Raw genomic sequence first — 26,372 nt, forward strand, 5'->3', positions numbered from 1 at the left:
TGAATATTAGTCCTTACTTAGAAAAATGCATGCTGGACAGCGTATAGGTTGGCCTGTGTGGGCACGGTGGACGGAGAAGCGTATAGCTCGCTCTGGCGCGCGCGGTTGGCTAAGTGTTAATAAGCTATGGTCGTATATATCAAGAAAATATTTTTTTAGTATTAAACGATTATCACCATACGTTGTATCATTCTCGCATACACGTTTACTTACATATTCCTTTGTTTATATTTTCCGATGATGTTACATTTATTCAATATTTGGAATTCGGAATATGTCGTTTGAAAGAATGCAAAAATACATGTGCCGAAAATTGTGACATAAACCGAAGGACGATGATTCCTTGCGCGTGGCGATAATGAAGTTCAAAATGTAAAATGACATTTTTCGCTTTGTATTCGCGAAAATCAATTATGAAATTGCCCCTACTTATCTTCACAGTCCATTTTCTTGAAAACGAAACCGGGCAAGATTTTACATATCTTTTTTATCCTCCTACATAATTGTACGTCGTAAATATTTTTTATTCAATAATATTAAATAAGAAAATTGATTACTTCAGATAACGCTCATACCGTTCTGAATGTATTCTTTCTCGTCAGAATGCTGTGAACACCCCAGCAGGTCAGACTTCACTGGCCAAAAATACCATGCGTAAGACTTGTTAGTGAGTTTGCCAATTTATACAGTGATATTCAATAACGAAAAGTGATAAATAATGCTCACTATAAAAAGAATCAAGAAAATAAGAGAAAGAAAGAAGATAGACAGAATGAAAGAAGCAACCAAAAAGAAAATGCTGCAAAAATGGATCTTTCCATTTGAATGAACTTTCGACCGTTCGCGGGGAGATGCGATCTCGAAGAAGCGCGCCAACGGGAGCCGTTACAATTTGAATAATCGACGCCACGAATCGTTCGATCCCTTATTTCGGTTCAGTAATAAGGGTGGTTGGAAGAATATAACGCTGATATTAACAGGTTAATATATATTTTCAACGATCCAACAACTTCAATGTGATACAAGGTTACGTATATGGAATGACAAACTACGAATGAGTACGACCTGAGACTCGTTTCGTGTTGGTGTCTGCGATGATGTATCTTCTGTCGATTGACTGTCTTCGACTTGGCGATTCTGCTGATTTGACTTCTGACGCTTGCTATTCCTTGAACTGTATTTTAATTCGAGCTGGTGTTAACTGTTACTGGTGGGATTTGACTGTTACATGAATGTTATTGTTTGTGACAAGTCTAGAGATTCAGTATAGAGATGAAGTCGAGAGCACAAGTTGACTGTTCTGTAGTCGTGAGAACAAGTATAGAGATGAAGTGACTGCTCTGTAGTTACGAGAATAAGTAAAGTTCGTTCTTGTGTGATTACGGAGGAAAGCTCGGAGTGGATGTCTTTGTTGTATGAAGAAAGTTTGCAAACAACTTTGCGAAAATATCAACAAATGCAAAGAATCAAAAACAAATAAGCCGCAAATTCATACTGTGGTTCTCAGACATCCTAAGACAAGGAATAAGCTGAAACCAAGTCTCCGAAAACCAACCACATCAAACAAATTTATTACCGCGCGTAATTCAAAATCCAAACCCAATTAAAACCATACCACAACTGAACGTAATAAACTTATCGAACCTTTAAAGAAAGCATATTCAAAGCACTAAATGAACAACAAACACAATTAAACGAACTAAAACAATCATTAAAAACGCACGAAGAAAGGATTGAGTCTTGACCAAAAGGAGGCTCATTTCTTAGTCATATGCCTTAAAGACACACAATTACAATTCCTTAATTTACGGGCAACTAAAACGCTCAAAACCATAGGCTACGATTGCGACCATAACGCTCTCGTGTTCCAGATAAACAAAAATACATCTGACTTCCTAACGCTAGAAACACGGAGTGACGGACCCAAGTACAAGTACAAAGACAACAAAGTAGGAAATATTACAAAATCAGCTCGAAAAGAACTGCAATCTAAATATCCACAACAATGTCAACCTAACAAAGAGGCAAATCGACTCGTTTGTAGACGAAATAGAAAAACATGTACAAACCGCCCTTCAAGTATCCGCACTAGAAATAAAACAAATGTCGGCTTTCGAGCCCTATATCTATAATGAACAAAAATTACGAAACAAAAGCTTCATATCATGCAAAATAAACAATATAAAATAAAACTATTCCTACGACAAAAGAGACGATTTAAAATTATTAAAGTACCTTTTGCACAAAATAAAGTTGTGTTTAAAACAAGAATTCGCAAACTCTATAAATCAACACTGGGCAAACAAAATAAAAAATATCTCTAAAAAGGACTCTGCTAGCATGACCACAGAGAAATCAAATTTTTACATGAAAAGAACCAAACTCTATTCTATCTCTCAAAATGCCTTCAGATGAGAATGAGACCATTCAGCGCGATATGAGAGTTAGCTGAAATAAGTGATTTTCTTATTTGCTTTTAATGTACAAAAAAGAATATTTGAAAAAATATAAATGTGTGCAAAAATGAGTGATATATGGTACTAGTCGCGTAATACTAAAACATTTCTATTTCTCTATGTTTAGATTATAGACTATTAAAAATAGATTATTAAGGAAAGTAAAAAAGATTGGAAAAATAAAAAGGTGAGCACTACGCGGAGTTCCCAAGCAGTCACTCATTTAAATACTTTCTTCATCTTAACTTTCGTTATCGGACGAGAACGAGTGCTTTTTTAATTTTTAATTATAACGTTTATTGCCCAAGAAAATACATATTACATATATTACATACTCAATAAACAAAGAATTTCAGTTGTGAAGTGGCTCTGGCAAAAGTATCGTTAAACGTGACGGCGTGACGTAGTTATAAAATATTTGGAATAGGATTTACATGTTTTTTACATTACAGTCATTGATTGTATTAACGCTGTTCATAAGCGGACTTTTATACAATACTGGAAACGATTCACCCAGATAACTTGATGTACCAGTTGCCGCTTCCACTACGTAGAGGTCGACTCGACGCTAGTTATTGAAGTTATCGATTCCTTTCGGTGTGCTGCTGTTATTGTTCCTTTTCCGCAATAACGGACAATTAGGCGCGACATGGCCCTCCTAATGACATTTGAAGCAAGATACCTTCGACGATGCGGCTGGTCGGTTTCCCTCTAGGTTTCGTATATTCTTCGCCTAGTCCAATTTTATTCTCTTGCGTCACTCCACCACTTTATATCCGTAGTGCTTACAGTGGTGACAAATAATCCGGGGGTCTGATGGCCTGCGTCATTTAGTTTCAGGGCCCGCCGATGGATTTTCTGACGAAAACGTCGGCTTCTCCTCGTAAGAAAAAACACATATATATATGTCGGAGATGAAACGACATCGGTTGTCGGAAAATCGATGTGATGAGTGCAATCCCTTTTGTGGGAAGTTCCGTGATTGCTTTATTACATATTTGGTCATGCCCCGCTGCTTTCTTGGGATTCAGGCGACTGATTGATTCTATAATCTCTGCAGAAGTGAAGGGGTTTAAGAGGAGGGGACATTTGGAGGGGAGAGTGCAGGTATTCAGTTATTTCCACGGCAGTTTTGGTGGAGTGAGGTTTAAATACGTTAGATAGGTGATTAGCAAACAGGTTGGCTTTATCTATAGGGCTACGCCCCATCCACTTTGCGGACGGCGGATTGGAGGGATTATTTGCGAAGGGTGCGTGAGTTTCCTGGAAGCCTTGCATAATGAGTAGTTGGAGTCAGCTGTGGGGGACAAATTGGAGAGATATTTATGAAAACAGTCATTTTTATAATTTTTAATGATTTTGGTTAACTTTCCAGTTGCGTTGTTTAGTTTGTGTTTTTCATCCGGTGTTCTATGGGTCTGCCATACTCTTCTTAGTCTACGTTTTTCTGCTATTTTTTTTAATATGTAATGGGGATATTCACGTTTGCTGATAGAAGTCTTAGTAGGTGTGGAGAAGCGGATAGCGTTTATTATCCTCATGTTTAAGTATTCCGTGGCTGCTTCAATATCTTCATTAGTTTTTAGTGAAGTTAAGGCTGAAGTTGAGTGATTAAAGACTTCTCTAAAGAGCTGCCAGTTGGTGAGTTGGTTATGAATAAAGCCATTAGGTGTATTCCCGATAATTGTTGAACTGATTGTTGCTATCACGGGGGAATGGTCAGAAGAAAGATCAGCCGAGGAGTTGGTTTGGACGTATCTTGGCGAGATATTTTTAGTTACGAAGAAGTCAAGTAGGTCGGGTATTTTGTTAGTGTCAGTGGGCCAGTGTGTGGGTTCGTATGTGGTGAGGTAGTTCAGATTATTGGTGATTATGCTATTTAAGAGATTTTTTATCTCTTACTGTGTCCAGTCTGCTACCCCATTGTGTATGTTTGGCGAACGTTAGTATTTTGCTGTTGACAGTTGTTGGTATGTCTGCCGTATATAGTGTGTATACTTGCGGTACTCCTTCCTTGATATCCTTAATTTCAGAATATGCATCATTTATTTTTACTACAAAAGTTCTATTGTTTAAGTAAGATTTGAATAGTTTGTAGATTTGTTCTGGAAATTGCTTTTTGAATGTTTGAAGAAGTTTTTCATGGTTAACTTTGTCAAATGCTTTTTCGATGTCCATAAGGAGTGCCATACAATATTGTTTTGTTTCCAGCGCCTGTAATATTTCATTGACGAGTCTGTGCATTTGTTCTATTGTGGAGTGTTTATTCCTGAATCCAAATTGATGGTCCGGTATTAGTTTTTCTTCTTCTATTGTTGGTTTTAGGCGGTTATATATTATCTTTTCTAGTAATTTGGAAAACGCAGGTAGTAATGATATTGCCCTGTAGGATGCAGTTAGATGTGGGTTTTTGTTTGGTTTGGGTAACATTACGATCTGTGCTATTTTCCATAGTGCAGGGAAGTTTCTTAGAATTCTTAGAAATTCTTAGAATATTATCGTTGTTAGTCTTATTGCCCTTGGAGGAAGGTTTTTTAAGATTTTTCCATTGATCAAATCAAATCCTGGTGCTTTACTTGTCTTTCTTGCCTTAATTAAGTGTGTAACTTCTTGCGCTGTTGTGCTGAGTATGGTGCAGCGTTTATCAGTTGTGTTGCTGGCATTTTCCACTTCTTCATTTGTTTGCCATCTTTTTCTTTTTTTTTTTTTGTACGTGGAGAAATCCTCATGGACACTCCGCTGTTGCAATAATCGCGCTACAGCAGAGTAGTGTCGGACTCCTACTGACTAAAACTCCACGATGACCATCCTACGCGTATGACAGGAGTGCTCCAGGAACCTCTTATGAATTAACATCTGTTGCACCCCCTTCCTGCGTCCTCTTCTTCGAGCCAGTCCTAATACTTCCTGACTATTGAATTGGCGTTAGGGGGGGGGGGGGCATTGCCCCTAGCGCTGTCGCTCCTTCTAGTCGTGGTCCGTTGGGACGACGATGGAGCGGCTCTAGGTCGCCTGACTGCCATCCTTCTCCATCGTCTTATCCTACAAGGGTGAGAGTTTTTCTTTCTCCCCTTTCTGCTCGCTCCTTCGCGAGCATAACTCTGATATCTGGAAGCAATTGTCATTGGTTTGTATTGTGACAGTGGTTGCGTGTAAGTGTTCTTGATTTGTGTGACTATGTAGATGATGCTTGATGTCATTTTTTATTATTACTGCAGTTCCTCCATGTGCTTTACCTGAGGGGTGTTTGGTGTCGTAGATGGTGTAGTATGGTATTTTCATGTAACTTTTTAGAGTGAAATGTGTTTCTGAGACAAGTAGTATATCAATATTATTTTTATACAAAAATGTTTTAGTTTTTTGGGTTGGCTGTTGCAAGCCATTGGAGTTCCAGGCTGCTATTTTCAACATGTCCATCTCTATTTTTTACTTAGCAAGTTTGTGAGTAGTTGTAACATGACTGTTGTTTGTTGTACTTGTTGCTTTAGTATTGTGTTTAGCTCACTTACCATTTTTCCTCATATCTCCGTACTTTTATTGGATTGTTTGAGCATTTCTTTGATTTCTGTAACGTCTTCGATGTTGTTGCTTTGATTCTGATTGTTTGTGAGCGTTGCTTGGCTAATGTTTTGGGTTACTTGCGCATAGCTTCGGTTACCTTGGGGATCTATGTTTATGTTTATAGCGTTTGGTTCATATTGTGCTTTCAATAATGTTTCATCATCCGTTATACTTTGTTGTGGTTGGTAGTTATCAACTGATCTATTGCGAACCGACTTCATATATTGCTTTATTGTTGGTTCCCGGTTCTAGTTCAATTAGGAATAATGTTAGTGGTTGTTTGGTGTCATACCTGATCATATTATTGATTGTTCTTGATTAGTGTCCTATTTTTTTTAGTTCCTCACTTAATTATTCTATGTTTGTTTTTGGATGTAGTCCTCTTATGATTACTTTGTAGCTCCTTTCTGTTTTGAGCTGGTACGTGTGGTATATAGCATTTTTCTCCTTAAGTTCGTTTATTACTTTTATATCTCTTTCTGGGGAGTTTGTTTGGATTTTTACCTGTTCCAATTTTACTTGTTTCATTGTGTAATTTTCCTTCCCAGCTATGTTGTTTAATCTATCAATAAGCGGGTCTATTATTTGCGCCTCGACAAATATTGGTGGTGGTTTTGTAATGTGTGTTGGTTGAGTTGTGATTTTGCTTGTTGGGTCATCGTCTATTTCTTCCGTTAGCGAGCTGAAGGAATTTCTTAATTGTAATTCTTGCAGCCATCGCTGCTTTTCTGTATCTAGATTTCCTGCGGCACTTGTGCCTGGAATTATTTTACGTTTTTTGCTAGTCTTTGCTAGCTTCCAGTTTTCGTCCTGGTAACATCTTTCGTTATCGTGGCTGCGCTCCTCCTGTCTCCACTGCTCTTCCATTTCTTCTGTAGCCATATCGTTTTGATTGTTATTACTCTGCTGCTGTTGCTTTATGCCTGGTAAATCTACCGACCCGTTTATATAATACTTTTCTCCTTTGGTTGCAATCTTGATTATTGGTATCTGTTGCTGCATTGTTGGACTTCCCCTCACTATCACTATTCGTAACACTTCTCTGAATCACTTCACTGTAGCGCACGATTGCTTACACACGTCTGTTCACCTCGGTTCCCCGAGCCGGTCTGTGGTTGTCTCTTTGGCTCTGAGTTTAGGATACTTATTTATATATAGGGCTTTGTAGGCTGAGCAACCTTTGCAGTTAGCAGGATGGTCACCTTGACAGTGGATTCACTTCGCTGGGGTTTCCGGTGATTTAGTGCACTGGTCAGTGGGGTGTGTACCTGCACATTTAACGCAGGTATTTTATTTTATGTCAATAAAAAATAAGGATAACAGGTCTTTCGAGATTCTATGCTTTATGTTACTAACGTTGATTACTTCGTGGCCGTGTTTTAAAAGTTCAAATTTCAATTCATCTAAGTTTGCTGAGTGGTGGATGTTGCGTAGAACCACTCGGAAAGGTCTTTCGTGTTTGAGCTGGTATGTATGGAAATTGCCGTTCATGGTCTTTAATAGTTTGGTGAGTCTTCTATATGCATCAGGGTTTGTCGGCAGGATTTTTACTTTGTTATTATTTGTTTTTAGGTTGTAGTTCTCTTTGGAGATATCTTTCTCAATGGACTTTACCATTGTGTGTATATCGATGACATCATCAACAAATATAGGTGGGGGAGGGGAATTTCTTTGGGTGTGTTGGTTTGTTGGTGGGTCTGCAATTTCCATGGCGTCGTTTCTGGATTCCAATATGACGTGTCGATTGCATGTGGTTAGTTGGTTTGTTGACTGTTCGTTCTGGGTGGCGTTTGTGTTTATTTTTGATGCTTCTATTTTTCGCTTTTTAGAGTTTTTGGCGTCATTAGTACGGGGGGATCTGTTGCACTTTTGCCACGGAGGAGGTAGCGCGAAGCAATTGCGGATTTGCTCAGGAGAGCCTTGTCGTCATTCCTGGGCCATCATCGAGCTAGTTAATTCGAGTTGAATAACTAGTCGAGAGGCTATGAGGCTATGATTCGGGTAGAGGTTAGGAGCGTAGGAATTTTTCTCTAAAAAGATAGGAAACACTTGGCTATGTTCACTTACGACGGATGGACGTCACGTGTTGTTTTACGAACTCCACAGAGCACTAGACACACGTCTGCACTCTTCGGCACTCAACAGCGAACTCTCACCAGGGAACTGAAGTTGTAACATGACTGTGATTTGTTGCGTTTGCTGTCTGAGGACCGCGTTTTGTTCGCTTATCATTTATGTTAGCATTTCGGTGTTTTTGATGGATTGCTTTAGTAGTTCTTTGATTTCTGTAGCGTCATTGATGTTGTTGTTCTGGTTTTGGTTGTTTAAGGGTGTTGATTGTTTAGTTACTTGCGCGTAGCTTCGGCTACCAAAGGTGTTGGTATTATTGTGGTTGATATCCATCACGTGCTGTACATTTGTTGATGTCACAGTATCAGTGCTATCCTCTTGCGCGTGAAGATTGTTGTGTGTCCTGTTTGGAAGCGGCGGAAACAGTTTACGTTGCAGTTGCTTTCTGACTACACAACCTTTGTAGCTGGCTGGGTGGTTTCTACCGTAGTTGCAGCACTTTACATCGTTTGTTTTTCCCGTGTATGGGCAGTTCGTTGTTAGATGCATTTCTGCGCATTTGACACACGCCGGGTTTCTGTTGCAGCAATTCTTTGTATGTCCATATTGTTGACAACACATATACATTGCGGTATGTCATTTTTATGTCTGGGTGGCTCAACTGTAATTATTGTGTTTAGAACTTTTTTAACTTCGAAAATTTCCTTGTTGTTGTTTTTGGGTTCGAGTTCAATTAGAAATAGCGCTAGTGGTTGTTTGGTATCATACCTGGTTATGTTGTTTATAGTTCTTACTTGATGCCCGATTTTGGCTAATTCCTGGCATATGATATTTGTGTTTGTTTTTGGGTGTAATCCTCTGATTACTGCTTTATAACTTTTATCAGTTTTCAGCTGGTAAGTGTGATACCCAGCGTTTTTTTCTTGAAGTGCTTTTGTCACTTTTCTGAAAATTTCGGGGGTGTTCGTTTGTACTTTCACCTGGTCTAGTTTTAATTGTTTTATGCTATAATTTTCTTTTCTCGCCGTGTTGTTAAGTAGTTCGATGAGGGGGTCTATTATTTGGGCTTCTATGTAGAGTGGCGGTGGTTTGGCGATGTGGATTATTGGTTTTCCCGCTGGGTCTATTTCCATTTCTTGTGGCAGTGCGCTGAATGAGTGTTGGAGAGGAATTTCTTGTAGCCATTGTTGCCTTCCCGTTCCTCCAGCCCTCCTAGCATTTGTATTTGATGTTGTTTTTCGTTTTTTACTGGGAGTTACAACCTTCCAGTTTTCATTCTGGTGTGATAGATCGTTGTTGATGTTATTCTTCTCGTCATTCTTTTGTGTAGTTTCCATTTCTGTTTCCTTTATAACTGAGCAATCATGATCGTTTGTTGATTGATTTGGGTTTGTTATATCTACAGCTCTGTTTATAAAATGTTTCGCCTTTGTTTAATATTTTTATTGGTGGTATTTGTTGCATATTTTCCATTATTTAGCGATTGGTTCTGTCTTGAGTCACTTTCTTTCCCCCACTTGTCGCACTTACGGAAGCACTGATTCACACGTCCGCATAGCCCGGCTGCACGGACAGAACTAAGATGGTCTCCTTGACAGAGGATGCACTTCGCAGGGGTTTCTGGAGATTTCGTGCACTGCTCAGTAGGGTGTATACCTGCACATTTAACGCAGCGGAAATTACGGTTGCAGTATTTCTGCGTGTGACCGTACCTTTGGCACCGTTTACATTGCACTATCTCTTTCTTTATTAAAGGAGGTTCGATTTTTACTACCGAGTTCATTAGTAGAGTTATGTTATAGATTTGTTTGTTATTTGGTTTTTGTTTTAAGTCGATGAAGAATAGAGATAGCGGGTCTTTCGAGACTCTATGCCTTATGTTGCTGACGTTGATAACTTCGTGGCTGTGTTTTAAGAGTTCGAATTTGAGTTCATCTATGTCTGCTGAGTGGTGGTTGTTGCGTAGAACCACTCGGAAAGGTCTTTCGTGTTTGAGCTGGTATGTATGAAAATTGACGTTCATGGTCTTAAGTAGTTTGGTGAGTCTTCTATATTCATCAGGGTTTGTCGGCAGAATTTTGACTTGGTTATTATTTATTTTTAGTTTATATTCCTCTTTGTTGATATCTTTCTCAATCGACTTTACCATTGTTTGTATATCGATGACATCATCAACAAATATAGGTGGGGGAGTGGAATTTTTTTGCGTTCTTCCCTGTTTGTATTTACGGTTTATTTGGGTGATGCGTTCGATTTTTGGTTTTTTCGCATTGTTTATCTTTTCGATGAGCTTTTTGTTGAGCTTTTTGCGCAGTTCTACTAGTTTGGGGCATTCATGTCCTCCTCCGTGGTGTGTCGGGTAGAGTCCCCGTTGCGTGTCTGGCCTCCCTGTGTCGTTGCCGTTAGGGGTGGGCCTTTTGGGTTGTTCGATAGGGTTTACCACGTTTGCCGCGTTGATTGCTTCGATGGCGTGGAGGGTGTGTGTCTTCCCTTTTTGCCTCGTAGTACCTCATTCTGTTTTTTTTATTAATTCCACAATTGCATTTGGCTTTGTGGCACTTTTGTTGGTCCAGTTTGTGCTTGCCTTTTCTTCTTGGGTGTAATGTTTTTCTTTGTCTGTGCTTTCCTGTTTGTCCTCTAACCCTTTAGCTCTGGTCACCAGATTTGGCTGCGTGTTGAGTTTCCACGTCTTCTGTGCGGAAAGTCTTATGATGCTGTTAGTGTCTTTGGTTGTCTTTTGTGTTATTATTTTTTGTTTAATACCTTTCTTTTATGAGTTATTTAGTGATAGAAAAGAAACAAAAAAAAAACAAAAAACAAAAAAGTGGAGAAAGTGACAAAAATTGAAAAATGGTGCACGTACTATCATCACTATAAATAAAAAGAATAGGAGACAACGATAATGAAGCCAAAAGCAAGGAAGCGGACCCCGCCATAAACGCAATAAAAAAAGCCACGAAAAGAAAAATTATATCGCAAAAGACGACCAAGAACACCAACAGCAGTGTAATACGTTAGCAATTCCAACAAAAAACAGATTCGAAGTCCTACAACCACAAGAATCCAGTTTATATCAACTACAGGATCACCCACAATCAATATCAACGAAAACATCAACAATGCAAAATACGATCCTGGAAAACATAAAGAAAAGGAAGGAAGAATTACGAAATAAAGCAAGCAGGCATGCTACGTCCCTGGTTGGAACATCACACGACCGAAACAAAACGAAAGACGTACAGATAAACGGCAACGACACAGGGAGGCCAGACACGCAACGGGGACTCTACCCGACACACCACGGAGGAGCACATGAATGCCCCAAACTAGTAGAGCTGCGCAAAAAGCTCAACGAAAAGCTCATCGAAAAGATAAACAATGCGAAAAAACCAAAAATCGAACGCATCGCCCAAATAAACCGTAAATACAAACAGGGAAGAACGCAAAAAAATTCCCCTCCCCCACCTATATTTGTTGATGATGTTATCGATATACAAACAATGGTAAAGTCGATTGAGAAAGATATCAACAAAGAGGAATATAAACTAAAAATAAATAATAACCAAGTTAAAATTCTGCCAACAAACCCTGATGAATATAGAAGACTCACCAAACTACTTAAGACCATGAACGTCAACTTTCATACATACCAGCTCAAACACGAAAGACCTTTCCGAGTGGTTCTACGCAACATCCACCACTCAGCAGACATAGATGAACTCAAACTCGAACTCTTAAAACACGGCCACGAAGTTATCAACGTCAGCAACATAACGCATAGAGTCTCGAAAGACCCGCTATCTCTATTCTTCATCGACTTAAAACAAAAACCAAATAACAAACAAATCTATAACATAACTCTACTAATGAACTCGGTAGTAAAAATCGAACCTCCTTTAATAAAGAAAGAGATAGTGCAATGTAAACGGTGCCAAAGGTACGGTCACACGCAGAAATACTGCAACCGTAATTTCCGCTGCGTTAAATGTGCAGGTATACACCCTACTGAGCAGTGCACGAAATCTCCAGAAACCCCTGCGAAGTGCATCCTCTGTCAAGGAGACCATCTTAGTTCTGTCCGTGCAGCCGGGCTATGCGGACGTGTGAATCAATGCTTCCGTAAGTGCGACAAGTGAGGGAAAGAAAGTGACTCAAGACAGAACCAGTCGCTAAATAATGGAAAATATGCAACAAATACCACCAATAAAAATATTAAACAAAGGCGAAACATTTTATAAACAGAGCTGTAGATATAACAAACCCAAATCAATCAACAAACGAAGATCATGATTGCTTAGTTATAAAGGAAACAGAAATGGAAACTACACAAAAGAATGACGAGAAGAATAACATCAACAACGATCTATCACACCAGAATGAAAACTGGAAGGTTGTAACTCCCAGTAAAAAACGAAAAATAACATCAAATACAAATGCTAGGTGGGCTGGAGAAACGGGAAGGCAACAATGGCTACAAGAAATTCCTCTCCAACACTCATTCAGCGCACTGCCACAAGAAATGGAAATAGACCCAGCGGAAAAACCAATAATCCACATCGCCAAACCACCGCCAATCTACATAGAAGCCCAAATAACAGATCCCCTCATCGAACTACTTAACAACACGGCGAGAAAAGAAAATTACAGCATAAAACAATTAAAACTAGACCAGGTGAAAGTACAAACGAACACCCCCGAAATTTTCAGAAAAGTGACAAAAGCACTTAAAGAAAAAAACGATGGGTATCACACTTACCAGCTGAAAACTGATAAAAGTTATAAAGCAGTAATCAGAGGATTACACCCAAAAACAAACACAAATAACATATGCCAGGAATTAGCCAAAATCGGGCATCAAGTAAGAACTATAAACAACATAACCAGGTATGATACCAAACAACCACTACCGCTATTTCTAATTGAACTCGAACCCAAAAACAACAACAAGGAAATTTTCGAAGTTAAAAAAGTTCTAAACACAATAATTACAGTTGAGCCACCCAGACATAAAAATGACATACCGCAATGTATATGTGGTGTCAACAATATGGACATACAAAGAATTGCTGCAACAGAAACCCGGCGTGTGTCAAATGCGCAGAAATGCATCTAACAACGAACTGCCCATACACGGGAAAAACAAACGATGTAAAGTGCTGCAACTACGGTAGAAACCACCCAGCCAGCTACAAAGGTTGTGTAGTCAGAAAGCAACTGCAACGTAAACTGTTTCCGCCGCTTCCAAACAGGACACACAACAATCTTCACGCGCAAGAGGATAGCACTGAAACTGTGACATCAACAAATGTACAGCACGTGATGGATATCAACCACAATAATACCAACACCTTTGGTAGCCGAAGCTACGCGCAAGTAACTAAACAATCAACACCCTTAGACAACCAAAACCAGAACAACAACATCAATGACGCTACAGAAATCAAAGAACTACTAAAGCAATCCATCAAAAACACCGAAATGCTAACAAAAATGATAAGCGAACACAACGCGGTCCTCAGACAGCAAACGCAACAAATCACAGTCATGTTACAACTTCAGTTCCCTGTTGAGAGTTCGCTGTTGAGTGCCGAAGCGTGCAGACGTGTCTAGTGCTCTGTGAAGTTCGTAAAACAACACGTGACGTCCATCCGTCGTAAGTGAACATAGCCAAGTGTTTCCTATCTTTTTAGTGAAAAATTCCTACGCTCCTAACCTCTACCCGAATCATAGCCTCATAGCCTCTCGACTAGTTATTCAACTCGAATTAACTAGCTCGATGATGGCCCAGGAATCACGACAAGGCTCTCCTGAGCAAATCCGCAATTGCTTCGCGCTACCTCCTCCGTGGCAAAAGTGCAACAGATCCCCCCGTACTAATGACGCCAAAAACTCTAAAAAGCGAAAAATAGAAGCATCAAAAATAAACACAAACGCCACCCAGAACGAACAGTCAACAAACCAACTAACCACATGCAATCGACACGTCATATTGGAATCCAGAAACGACGCCATGGAAATTGCAGACCCACCAACAAACCAACACACCCAAAGAAATTCCCCTCCCCCACCTATATTTGTTGATGATGTCATCGATATACACACAATGGTAAAGTCCATTGAGAAAGATATCTCCAAAGAGAACTACAACCTAAAAACAAATAATAACAAAGTAAAAATCCTGCCGACAAACCCTGATGCATATAGAAGACTCACCAAACTATTAAAGACCATGAACGGCAATTTCCATACATACCAGCTCAAACACGAAAGACCTTTCCGAGTGGTTCTACGCAACATCCACCACTCAGCAAACTTAGATGAATTGAAATTTGAACTTTTAAAACACGGCCACGAAGTAATCAACGTTAGTAACATAAAGCATAGAATCTCGAAAGACCTGTTATCCTTATTTTTTATTGACATAAAATAAAATACCTGCGTTAAATGTGCAGGTACACACCCCACTGACCAGTGCACTAAATCACTGGAAACCCCAGCGAAGTGAATCCACTGTCAAGGTGACCATCCTGCTAACTGCAAAGGTTGCTCAGCCTACAAAGCCCTATATATAAATAAGTATCCTAAACTCAGAGCCAAAGAGACAACCACAGACCGGCTCGGGGAACCGAGGTGAACAGACGTGTGTAAGCAATCGTGCGCTACAGTGAAGTGATTCAGAGAAGTGTTACGAATAGTGATAGTGAGGGGAAGTCCAACAATGCAGCAACAGATACCAATAATCAAGATTGCAACCAAAGGAGAAAAGTATTATATAAATGGGTCGGTAGATTTACCACAAACTTGCTAAGTAAAAAATAGAGATGGACATGTTGAAAATAGCAGTCTGGAACTCCAATGGCTTGCAACAGCCAACCCAAAAAACTAAAACATTTTTGTATAAAAATAATATTGATATACTACTTGTCTCAGAAACACATTTCACTCTAAAAAGTTACATGAAAATACCATACTACACCATCTACGACACCAAACACCCCTCAGGTAAAGCACATGGAGGAACTGCAGTAATAAAAAATAACATCAAGCATCACCTACATAGTCACACAAATCAATAACACTTACACGCAACCACTGTCACAATACAAACCAATGACAATTGCTTGCAGATATCAGAGTTATGCTCGCGAAGGAGCGAGCAGAAAGGGGAGAAAGAAAAACTCTCACCCTTGTAGGATAAGACGATGGAGAAGGATGGCAGTCAGGCGACCTAGAGCCGCTCCATCGTCGTCCCAACGGACCACGACTAGAAGGAACGACAGCGCTAGGGGCAATGCCCCCCCCCCCTAACGCCAATTCAATAGTCAGGAAGTATTAGGACTGGCTCGAAGAAGAGGACGCAGGAAGGGGGTGCAACAGATGTTAATTCATAAGAGGTTCCTGGAGCACTCCTGTAATACGCGTAGGATGGTCATCGTGGAGTTTTAGTCAGTAGGAGTCCGACACTACTCTGCTGTAGCGCGATTATTGCAACAGCGGAGTGTCCATGAGGATTTCTCCACGTACAAAAAAAAAAGAAAAAGATGGCAAACAAATGAAGAAGTGGAAAATGCCAGCAACACAACTGATAAACGCTGCACCATACTCAGCACAACAGCGCAAGAAGTTACACACTTAATTAAGGCAAGAAAGACAAGTAAAGCACCAGGATTTGACTTGATCCAAACTCTCATCCCTAAGCTTGGTAAACCAATACACGAAACTAGCCCCTATCGCCCAATTAGTCTTCTACCTACTTTGTCAAAACTATTTGAGAAAATGCTAACGAATCGACTCCTTCCACTCCTAGAGAGTAGATTTGAAAACACTCCCAGATCATCAATTCGGTTTTCGGAAGCAGCATTCGACAATACTTAATTAAAATAGACTGGGACGCGCTAACAAACAAAACATTCGTAATGACCGACGGTTCACACACATCGAGCAAATAATTCTCCATAGAAAACGGTCTACAACAAGGTAAATTCTCTGTTACTTTTCAGTATTTAGAATAATGGCATTTTTATGTGGAATTATATATTTTGTATTTTATTATTTGGCATTAATCGGTGCAGTCCTGAAAAGGCAAAAGAAATAATAGAATAAAATTCACACTTTGAAATGGCTGTTTTAGAGATATTTTGATTTTGATATGTGTGATATAACATCAACAATTTTGAAGATATTTGTGAACCGTATATTAATGCTTTATGAAATTGTACAAGTGTACAAATTACAAAAACGAAGATATAATGTTATAATAATTTAAAAAACGCAATTGATATGTACTTGTTCTAATTCAAGAATAATAACAGAATTCTTATCATTAATCTTTTCATTAGAGTTTATAAACTTCTATAAAGTGAAAGATTTACTTTTCAAAAAAAATATAAATTGAAATTGTATTATTACTTTGAAAAATCGCTTATGTTATAATAATCATCCAAAGTGATATGTAGCGGCATTCGATAGCAAAGAACTTTCCAACGGTTTCGTCGGTACATAGTATACTATTGTTGACAGACTGTTTACACGAGACCGTCAAAACGTAAGCAAGGTCGCGACGAAGCGTAAGCGTCGACAGGCCTAATGAGCCATCGATATCCCTACGGTCCTTTCGCCAAATACTCGAAAGAAGGCGTACGTGACCATGGTCGCGGACGTCTAACGAACGCGTGCGTAGTGGGGATATTGAGAGGTGACAAAAAGAAACGAAATGGATTGAGAGATGAGTGGTGACCGAGAAGCGTGATTGAACAGTCGAAATCGAGAAACGCGAGTAAATAATCGTCCGCTCAAGTCGCGAGTCGAGACTTGTAAGAAACCCGTTAAGTGAGAATAAATATACTGTTAAATAAAACGCCGAGTTTTTCTTTGGCACTCCACACGTATTACCAACACCTCAGATATATACAAAATAAGAAAAGAAAACAATTAGTAATCATTAAATAGCAAAGAATTATATGCATCTCTAAAGCAACTACATTGATATAAAGCATATTTCGTTTCAATATTGAAAAGTTTTGATTATTGTAAGAAGTGACCAATAAAGAATTTACAAACAAAGTTTTATAGAAAAAATTGTATTTAGAAATAGATTTAATAAATCGAATATATTGGAAATATAATTGTGAATTATCATATATACCTTCAACTAATTCCGTTTTCAAATATTCTACTAAATATGTCTTGCATAGTCTTCTATCCCAATCGTCGGTTATGTGTCCTCCATACATTATTTCTCCAAATAAGTAACGAAAATCCTCCCAAGGTACTTTGATACTATTTTCCAGGTAATTAAATAATACAGATACGCTGATTGTTAGATCACCGAAGTTGAATGGGTAGGACTGACACCAAAGAAAATAGTTTTTTGAACATACATATATGTGTAAATTTCGTATATAACTTATAAGCTTGTTATATCCATTTTTTTTAAACGTATTTTGAATGAGAATAAACCACATTTTACTAAACAGAAAATTATTCTACAGAAAGTGTTGTTTGAGAAAATTGTCGAAAATCATTGCTAATACCATATCTAATTATATTAATAATTACTTATCTCTGAACGTTATATATAAATTTCATATATATGTCGAAGATGAAAGGACATCGGAGCCTTCCCTTTGGAACTCCGGGAAAATTCCTTAACACCGTAATCTAGATTCTATCATAGGCGTAATTAAACAATTGTCGTCATTCGATCCGATTGTATTTGTTCGAGATTTGTGATAATGAGCTTGGGCTCGAGGCGCCACCGAGCCGCCGAACGTAGCCGCGGTCACGGGATGAACGCTTTGTCTGGCAGAGGCATGGAGTAATTCTATAGCTCTCCTTAAAAAGGAAATAGTTGTAACACTCGACAGTAAACTTTCCAACGGTCTCTGTCCCGTAGCTTGCCACTTGCAGACCCTATTCTTCAAGTAAGATGACTGCCAGATGTCGATGCGTTTCTACAGTACACGTGCAGCTTTCTACGAGAAGATAGAGGAGACCTATTTTTCAACGAACGACGTCTCCCACTAGCAACTTTCCCTGGAGTGCGGCTAGCATCTTTTTCTAACCACCGATATGGAGATTGACCAATTAGCAGCAACGCCAATTCCCATTACTTTCTGAACGAAGGCTATCCTCGACGAATCCGATGATCTCGTGTCCCTAGACACACCCCATTGTAGTTTTCCTCTGTGGCATCATCGAGACGGGAAAGTCATTCTCTCTGGCGATCTCATCGACTAAAGAATAACGTCTTTACGACTAGTGATTATTTCACATTTTACCAACAAAGAGTCAGACCTAGATTTTGTGAGCACGTTCATCTATCATCCCGTTGACCGCGAATTCGTTATTGAACCTAGGATCATTGTCATTAGCTTCTCGAGTATCTAATTACCACGGTTACTTGTCAAATTCTGTAATAATCGTATTTGCACTAGTCAATATCTTCTCTATCGCATAACGACAATGTGTAATCCAAACGAAGATTCGTTTCATGCCCCTAACCCTAATCGTAATGTGACCCGGACATATATATACAGGGTGGTTGGTATCTGGTAGTACAAGCGGAAAGGGGGTGATTCTACACGAAAAAAGAAGTCGAAAATATAGAATAACAATTTTCCATATCAATCCGTTATCGTAAAATTTCTGCATATCAAGAAACGTGACTTCCTTTAGTTTTAAAACATGTGCTAATTTATTGGTACGTCTATCAGACAACGATACAATGTGAGGTAATAGCCGTGCAATACCAAAACATTTCTTTTTCTCGATGCAACGATTATAGATTATTAAAAATAGATTGTCAAGAAAAGTAAAAAATATTGGAAAAATAAAAAAAGAGCCAACACCACACGGAGTTCCCAGGCGGTCACCCATCCAAGTACTATCCGTGCCCGGCGCTGCTTAACTTTCGTGATCGGACGAGAACGAGTGCACTCAGCGCGGTATGAGCGTTGGCTGAAATGAATAGTTTTCTTACTTCTTTTCCAGGGTCAAAAATAGAATATTTAAAGAAACATAAGCGTGTGCAAAAATAAGATTGATATAATGTGAGGTGATAGTTGTGTAATACCAAAAAATTCTTTTTTCTGGATAGTTAGGTTATAAATTATTAATAATCTATTCTTAAGGAAGCCGAAGCTTTTCGTTTTTAGAAGCCAAAGATTTTCTTTTTTACAAGCCGAATTGATTGTTTAGGATTACGTTATTTTTTATGCAAAAGGAGACTATAGGGGGTTATTTATGACTATTTCGAATACTTTGCTTATGTTGTGTAGGATACTTAGAGGTCGCAGGTTTGAGGGTGAGAAGCAGTCTATTTATTTTTTTGTAATGGCTGTTAATTTAGCTTTTTTTCATTTTCTAGGGAAGTACGGTTGATTGGTAATCTGCGACACTCACCTTCGCAGTCAAGAGGCTATGTTAGAAGACGATAATCGTACACGATCTGGACAATGGTTGGATACTAATGAAAATCTTAAACAAATGCTGAAACCGTCATTACGGCCGAAACAGGTTATGATGATTGTATGGTGTACATAGATAGCAGATGATGCACTCATTAACCTGGGTTTAAAGAATGTGTTTGATAATGATATAGCTTGTAATGGCTCAATAAAAAGGACATTAGAATAAAAAACGACGTCGCAGAAATTCTATAGGAATAACACGATTCAAGTAAGATATAATTGAAAAAATAAATTCCTAGAATTTGTAATGTAACGTGAAGTATCAAATGAGTTAATATGACAGGAACATACCTAATCGCGTAAGTCATACGATCCAGTCTAAGACACCTCATAATGCATAATCTTTGCAGAGCAGTTTTATTTTTTCAATCTTGCGGGAAACTTTCTCGTTCCGGCGTATCTGATTCTACAAACTTCTTCCATCGTTTCGCAGCACCTTCTATGTCTTTTTCTAAATTTTGAAAATCCTCCATTTGGCTCAAATATTTAATCCCTCCCCAACCGACGTCTGTTAAAAAGTCTACAGGGCTTGTTAACTCAGGAATATACGGAAATCGTAGTAGGAAGTCAAGTTCTGATTGTGATATTTCCTTTGCTTCCATAAAAATCTGAAACAAATAGAATTATTCCATGTGACGTTAGTCGCAATAAAAATGCGATATGTAGTGTTGCAAGCTACCCTCATATGATTTAGTTTATCCAAGATTTTTTTGGTAAACTTTGCACTTCTGTGCAAAATTTTTATAATCAATATACTACGTTATTTATCGCTATTTTAACGTTTTTTTCCTTTTCTTGTTAGAAGTATCTAACCGTTTGGTTTGTATTATTGAACTCGATTATAAAATTAATAATAAATTATGCAATTATATCAATTATAATTATCACATCTGATATAGTAGAGTAAAATAGTATATAGTATAGTACATGAGATTCCATACAATTGATAATGCAGTAAATAAAAAGATCATATTAACACCTATCCTATGGCACCAACTTGTTGTCAAGTGCAGGCTAACTGTTCAGAAGACACGATTTTTTGGCCGATTCGGTAATTAAAAAAAAAATATTTGGTGGAACAAAGACCCTATTGATGTGATAAAACAATAGATTCGTTGATAAAACGTAGATAAAATGATAAATACAATATGGAATTTTTAATATCCGCCAAAGTTTATTTAATTGAGATTCCATCAGGTATATATTTTTAACGTATATATATTTCATTATATATATCTATATTGGATGTTCAGTAGTTAGTATTAAGGATATGTTGCAATGTAGCTAATGGAAGATGGTTGTTTTATACAAATTACTAATAGGAAGCGTATAAATAATACAGTAATTACTAGGTATAAGATAGGAATAGTGACAAAACGAAACCAAGAAAAAGAAATCCCTTGGATCTGACAACACGGATGGGGGGTTCCACAGATTGAGAACCGCTGATCTAAATTATAAAATATTTACCTGAATAGTCATTTGACAAAGGAAGGTCAATTTATCGGCTTCAAATAATCCTCTGCTTGTATAAATGAAAACTAGATAAGTGATGCTATCCATTAAAAGAGCCACGCGCTTAGCCAAATCCTCCGAAGCTACTGCAAATCTAATTGCGTTTAGAAAGACAACGCTGAAAGCTTTCAAAGAAAACTGATAGAGCATATTGATCTTGTTCAAATCGTTTAAAACGAAATATAAGAGGCTGGCTCGAGCCGCAACAGGACGATAAATTTCTCGAGCCTCGTCTATCTTTACAGCAGTCACTCTAGCTTCCGCTACTTTTATTTCTATTTCCGCAGCAGTCTTTTTCGTGGTTTCGAGATTGATCACGAGATCGACGTCGCTTAAAATGTCTGGCCCAGCAGTCGATAACCTTTGAAAAGAAACACAATATTATGTCATGATATTTACATTTGTAAACACACACCATAACTGTCATAAGACAAATTTTAAAAGTTGAGATATAACAGTTAATATCTTTAATTAAAAGATATTGATTACGAGTAAAATATTATAAATATTAAATATTAGTTAATAGTTATTCGTAATCACAACAATTAAAAATTGATATTTTTTAATCACTTCATTTTTTGAGAGTCCAGGGACTTGAAGTCCCAGGGGCAGAGGGGAAGTTCCACTCAATGCCCAAACTAGACCTGATGCCTGAGAGTTAGGTTAGGGTTAGCAAACAAAATCAAACCCAAACTTAATGTTAGTCGTTAGACGAATATAAATGTTTACATTAACTTTAAAGATATAGATTGAGAGGTTTATTCAATATTTAATTATTCTAAATAGAACTTCGAACCCATAATTTCAAAAATCGCGTTTGTGCTAAGTTGTTTCTGTTTTATTTGCCTCAGTCATATCATTTTGTTTCGAAATTGTATGGGGTTAAGTATATAAAAATCTTCGTTTTCCGCCAGGACTACGATCGTCTCACGCCTCGAACAGAGTGCATGTTACTCGAGACCATCCCCTCCACAACATATCCGAAATTCAACAAAATTGGAGTTGAGATTCCCATTTGTGCATAGTTGCTGACATCGTTGACACAGTGATGGACAATGTCAAATTTTCTCACATTACAACGGGCCATGTTTGCTGTTTAACAACATATTTCTTTGGACTTTATCAGGAAATGTGTAATAATGAATAGTTAAATATGATTTATTTTAAATAAATTTTAGTATGATTATATTAATAACTTTTTAACGAATAACAAGCGACAGCTAAAATTTTTTAATGGTCACTCAGAACGGTGACCTTGATAGCATATATGTATGAAGGTCAGAATCATTAAAGGTGGATGTCCTAAACAGCAATTTTATCTAATACGAATTTATGTTACAATAATAATATATATAAGCAAGTACCTTCCTTTTTTTATTAGATCTCTCTTTATAACAGGATCTAAAATGGGGTCGATGGCTTCCATGATATTTTCAATTAAAACAATTCCTCCATTCGCAATGGAAATTTCAATTAAATATAAATAATTCGGTTGAGTAAGCCTCAGCACTTGCAAATCTTCACCACACCGATTTTTTATCCATTTTAATCCTTGTAATTGTGGATCTATCATTAGAGGCCATCTTGTTGAATTCATTAAAATTGTTGCATTTTCCGAGGACATTTTGTCTGTAGGTAAACCTTAACAAACGATCAGTATTTCGTTATAATGATTTATTATTAAAGTTAAATATAAAAGCACAATTAATTTTTAGATTTTTAACTTTTATGATGATTCGATCGTTATTATTAGTATATTGCGCTTTACGCGTTATAATTATCCAATCTTATCCGAAGGAAAGGTATTTTTAATAGTTTTTATCGCCGCTCTGATCGTGCTTATAGCTTCTATTGTAGCCCGAACGTAAACATACTTTTTTTTTTTATTTTTTTAATGACGTTTATTTACAACCAAGATACATATAAATACATTTGGGTATTCACAATAAACTATGAATTTGATAATATGTGTTAGGCAAAAGTACCGATACGCGACGGTACGACATAGCCATACTATATTATGTGTCGGCGCTTTACATTTTTTGTGTGAACGTAAACAGTATGTTTACCTCGGTTATCTCTCGTTTCTTTTGTCTCGTTTCTCTTGTTTTTCTTTCTCCTTTCCTCTTTAGTGCCAGAGCGGCGAAGTATATTCGCGTTTCTATGCTCTCGGATCGCTATTGTCACAGAGAGATGGGATGGCCACATCTACCGTGGCACCGTTACACTGCTGATTTTGTGTAATAAAGTTTACATAGGCTATTACTTTATCATTGTCACTTTACTTGCGAAACGTTTGAACTACGTGAAACAATTTGTAGCGGCACTCGACAATGAACCTCCCAACGGTTTCTGTCCCGTGGCTTGCTACACAAAGCAAACTCTATCCCTCGGACAAGATGATTGCATACCTTCAACTAGCTTAAGAGCCCACCATAAATCTTAGGATTACTTTAGTTAAGGTCCTTCAAACTGAACAAATATCTTTTAGTTTTAGTATTCCTTAATTTATTATCTACTCCGGAAAAATATGGGAAATCTGCTTTTCTCAGGTATGATGCTTCCCGCTAGCAACTCTCTTTCGAGGGCGGTTAGCATCCTTTCTCACCCATCAACCTGGTAGATTAACCAATTAACAGCAACGCCCATTTCCCTCACTTTCCTAACGAAAACTTTCCTTAACGAATCCGATCCTCTCGTACCCTTAGCCACACCCATCGCAGTTTTCCTCCGCAGCGCCATCGACACAGAAAGACAGTTCTTCTACGTTCCTTGAGCAGTCATCGTCTTAGTTTGTATCGCGCACTCTGCTAAGTCGCTATGTTCACTCTTCGTTTATAAGTCGAGTTGTAACCGAGAATTGCGAATCGTAAAGTGTAATCGCGAGTTCTACGTAAACTGTAAAAAGTGAGAACAAAATCAAGAGAACATGCTAGCCGCCAAAAGGATAAAAATTGAAAAGTTACAGGAAGTACCAAAGATGAAAAACAAAGGAAAACGAAACAGAGAGAAACGAGTGAAAAATTTAGAAAAGGAATATTCGAAGAAAATGTGTATTGAACAAACAAGAGAAGAAAAGATAAAATTGGAAGATACCAAATTAGCAACACCACTTATCAATGTTAATAATAAGGATAACGAGCAGAAGCCAAAGTTATCTGCGTGTGGGTTTTTCTGGGATGGCAGCCCTAATGTAACTCTCCTTCAGGATAAAGAGTCATCTAGCGATAGTGAAGATGAAATAGAGGAAAAACCAAAGCTCAGGAGTAAAAAATTAAGTGCCGCCGAACGTCGAGAACAAGAAAGAAGGAAGGAAGGTGAAATTCGCCAAAGAGAAGAGGCGCTCGCCAGTAACGAATTGCCAAATTCTATTGATCAGTTCGATAGATTAGTTTTAGCTAGTCCAGACAGTTCAATAGTATGGTTGCAGTATATGGCATACCATTTACTGGCAACAGAAATAGAAAAAGCGAGAGCAGTTGCGAGAAGAGCGGTGAAGACGATTAATTTCAGAGAAGAGAAGGAAAAATTAAATGTTTGGAAGGCCTGGTTAAATTTAGAATCCAGATATGGATTTCATGAGTCACTAAATGATGTGTTCAAAGAGGCAGTGAGGTCTAACGACTCACTGAAAATATACAGTCACATGTTGACTGTTCATGTCGAGGCTGGCAGGCAGATGGAGTTACAAAAAACAATTAATACTATGATTGCGAAGTTTAAACATATTCCCGAGACATGGTTTAATTGTGGAGAATGTTTGTTAAGAATGGGTTTGAAGGACAAATCCAGGCATATTATGCAGAGAGCATTGCAATCTTTGCCAACATCTGAACGTATGTATACAACAGAAATAAAATGTCATAAAGAATAAAATACTAATATAATATAAATTTACAGATGTAAATCTAATGGCAAGGTTTGCGATTATGGAGAACAAATTTGGGGATAAAGAGAGAGCACAAACTCTGTTTGAGCAAATTCTAAGTTCCTATCCGAAACGGGTGGATATATGGTCTTGTTATATTGATTCATTAGTTAAATCTAATGATATTGATATAGCAAGGTAAATATATTTTCAATTATATTTTGTCTTTTTAATTTCATAGAGAATTTACCTTATAATATTTTGTATTTACAGGAAAGTTCTAGAGAGAGCAGTTGTTCAGACATTACCACCTAGAAAGATGAAGATCCTGTTTAAAAAGTTTATCAATTTTGAAGAACAGCATGGTACTCAGGAAGACGTGATTCGTGTTCAACAAATGGCTGTAGAATATGTAGAGAAGCAGTGTACAAAATGATAAAAAATAATAAAACATTTTGATAAGTATTTCATTACATCATGTGAGCAGATACGTCGGACCAGATCCGCAGGCTGAAGAGACACTGCCCGCTAGACCTAAACACTAGATTTAATTAGATATTTATATTAAGTAATATTTATTTATCTACAACACTTATAAACTATATTAAGTAATATTTACTTATTTATAACAATTACTTATAAATTATACTTATCTATAACAAGTATTAACTTATTATAAATAATTAGCCATGTCACTGCGCCACGAGAAAAAATTACTAAAAATTCTCAATGCGAGAATTGATTGTAAATTTCAATAAATAAAAAAAAAATCATGTGAGCAAAACCTTAATTACACAATACCTAAAAAAGTCCAGTTATGTAAAGATTTCTGTCACGTATGCAAAATACTATTAATATTGATACATATAAAATTGAAAAAAGTAACATAAATTGACATATTTATATTTTCTCTGATCTCGAGTGCGTCCTTTTTATTGATTATTCTGTAATGACAAAATCAGGAATATGTCTAATCAAAAGGTTTTTAGCATGTTTGGGACGCAACTGCTGCACTGTACAGCAGTGATTTTACCTGACCGATCGTTACAACCACGTCCGCGCTATTGACTTCTTCAGGTCTCGGCAACATTTGAATTGTGCCTGAAATTGTACTAGTTGGTTTTGTAGGTACCCAGGTAGATACCCTTATACAAGAAGTCTTCGTTTTTGTGTTAGGTCGTTCGAAAAGTTTCTTTCGTTTTATAAGGAAATAGTGGATGCACATTTTCCGTTTTGTATTATTTTATCGACTTACATATGATCCACTCTGTTCTACCAAAATAAAGATCACAACGTTCGACAGATTAGATTGCATGTTTGTATAAAGGTGCATCGTTGTAAAAGACGGGTCTGTAAAAGAAAGGCACTTTTCGGACAACCTAATTCTTCCCGTTCGTGGTTATTACGTTTTGGGCAATCTTGTAATCGTCA

At 37.7% G+C, this 26,372-nt stretch overlaps 1 protein-coding gene, 2 long non-coding RNA genes and 1 other non-coding gene across 4 annotated transcripts; 1 reads left to right on the plus strand and 3 right to left on the minus strand.

Moving 5' to 3' along the window:
• Nucleotides 1-6,957: 6,957 nt before the first annotated feature.
• Nucleotides 6,958-10,096, minus strand: LOC138188661 (uncharacterized). The gene is made up of 2 exons (XR_011175604.1): nucleotides 9,744-10,096; nucleotides 6,958-7,285 (listed from the first exon to the last, which is right to left on the minus strand). It is a non-coding gene; the product is annotated as an uncharacterized LOC138188661 (long non-coding RNA).
• Nucleotides 10,097-18,928: 8,832 nt separating this feature from the next.
• On the minus strand, nucleotides 18,929-19,047 carry LOC138188911 (5S ribosomal RNA). The gene has a single exon (XR_011175750.1). It is a non-coding gene; the product is annotated as a 5S ribosomal RNA (ribosomal RNA).
• A 489-nt stretch (nucleotides 19,048-19,536) lies between these two features.
• Nucleotides 19,537-21,619, minus strand: LOC138188755 (uncharacterized). The gene is made up of 3 exons (XR_011175648.1): nucleotides 21,029-21,619; nucleotides 19,850-20,166; nucleotides 19,537-19,744 (listed from the first exon to the last, which is right to left on the minus strand). It is a non-coding gene; the product is annotated as an uncharacterized LOC138188755 (long non-coding RNA).
• A 2,383-nt stretch (nucleotides 21,620-24,002) lies between these two features.
• On the plus strand, nucleotides 24,003-25,406 carry LOC138188848 (protein RRP5 homolog). Its single transcript, XM_069130991.1, has 3 exons — nucleotides 24,003-24,909; nucleotides 24,974-25,139; nucleotides 25,215-25,406. Exons 1-3 carry the CDS (start codon nucleotides 24,003-24,005, stop codon nucleotides 25,375-25,377), a joined length of 1,236 nt encoding a protein of 411 aa, XP_068987092.1. The 3' UTR covers nucleotides 25,378-25,406.
• Nucleotides 25,407-26,372: the final 966 nt, after the last annotated feature.

The sequence above is a fragment of the Bombus flavifrons genome, chromosome 17, assembly GCF_040668555.2.
Source record: "Bombus flavifrons isolate JBK064 chromosome 17, iyBomFlav1_principal, whole genome shotgun sequence".
Classification (NCBI taxonomy): Eukaryota; Metazoa; Arthropoda; class Insecta; order Hymenoptera; family Apidae; genus Bombus; species Bombus flavifrons.

Bases quoted from the DNA above. Each gene is read 5' to 3' on its own strand.
- LOC138188848 (XM_069130991.1), top strand. From the start codon at position 24,003: ATGCTAGCCGCCAAAAGGATAAAAATTGAAAAGTTACAGGAAGTACCA. The intron at 24,910-24,973 runs GTATGTATACAA...ATAAATTTACAG, and splicing joins ATCTTTGCCAACATCTGAAC to ATGTAAATCTAATGGCAAGG. The intron at 25,140-25,214 runs GTAAATATATTT...TTGTATTTACAG, and splicing joins AATGATATTGATATAGCAAG to GAAAGTTCTAGAGAGAGCAG.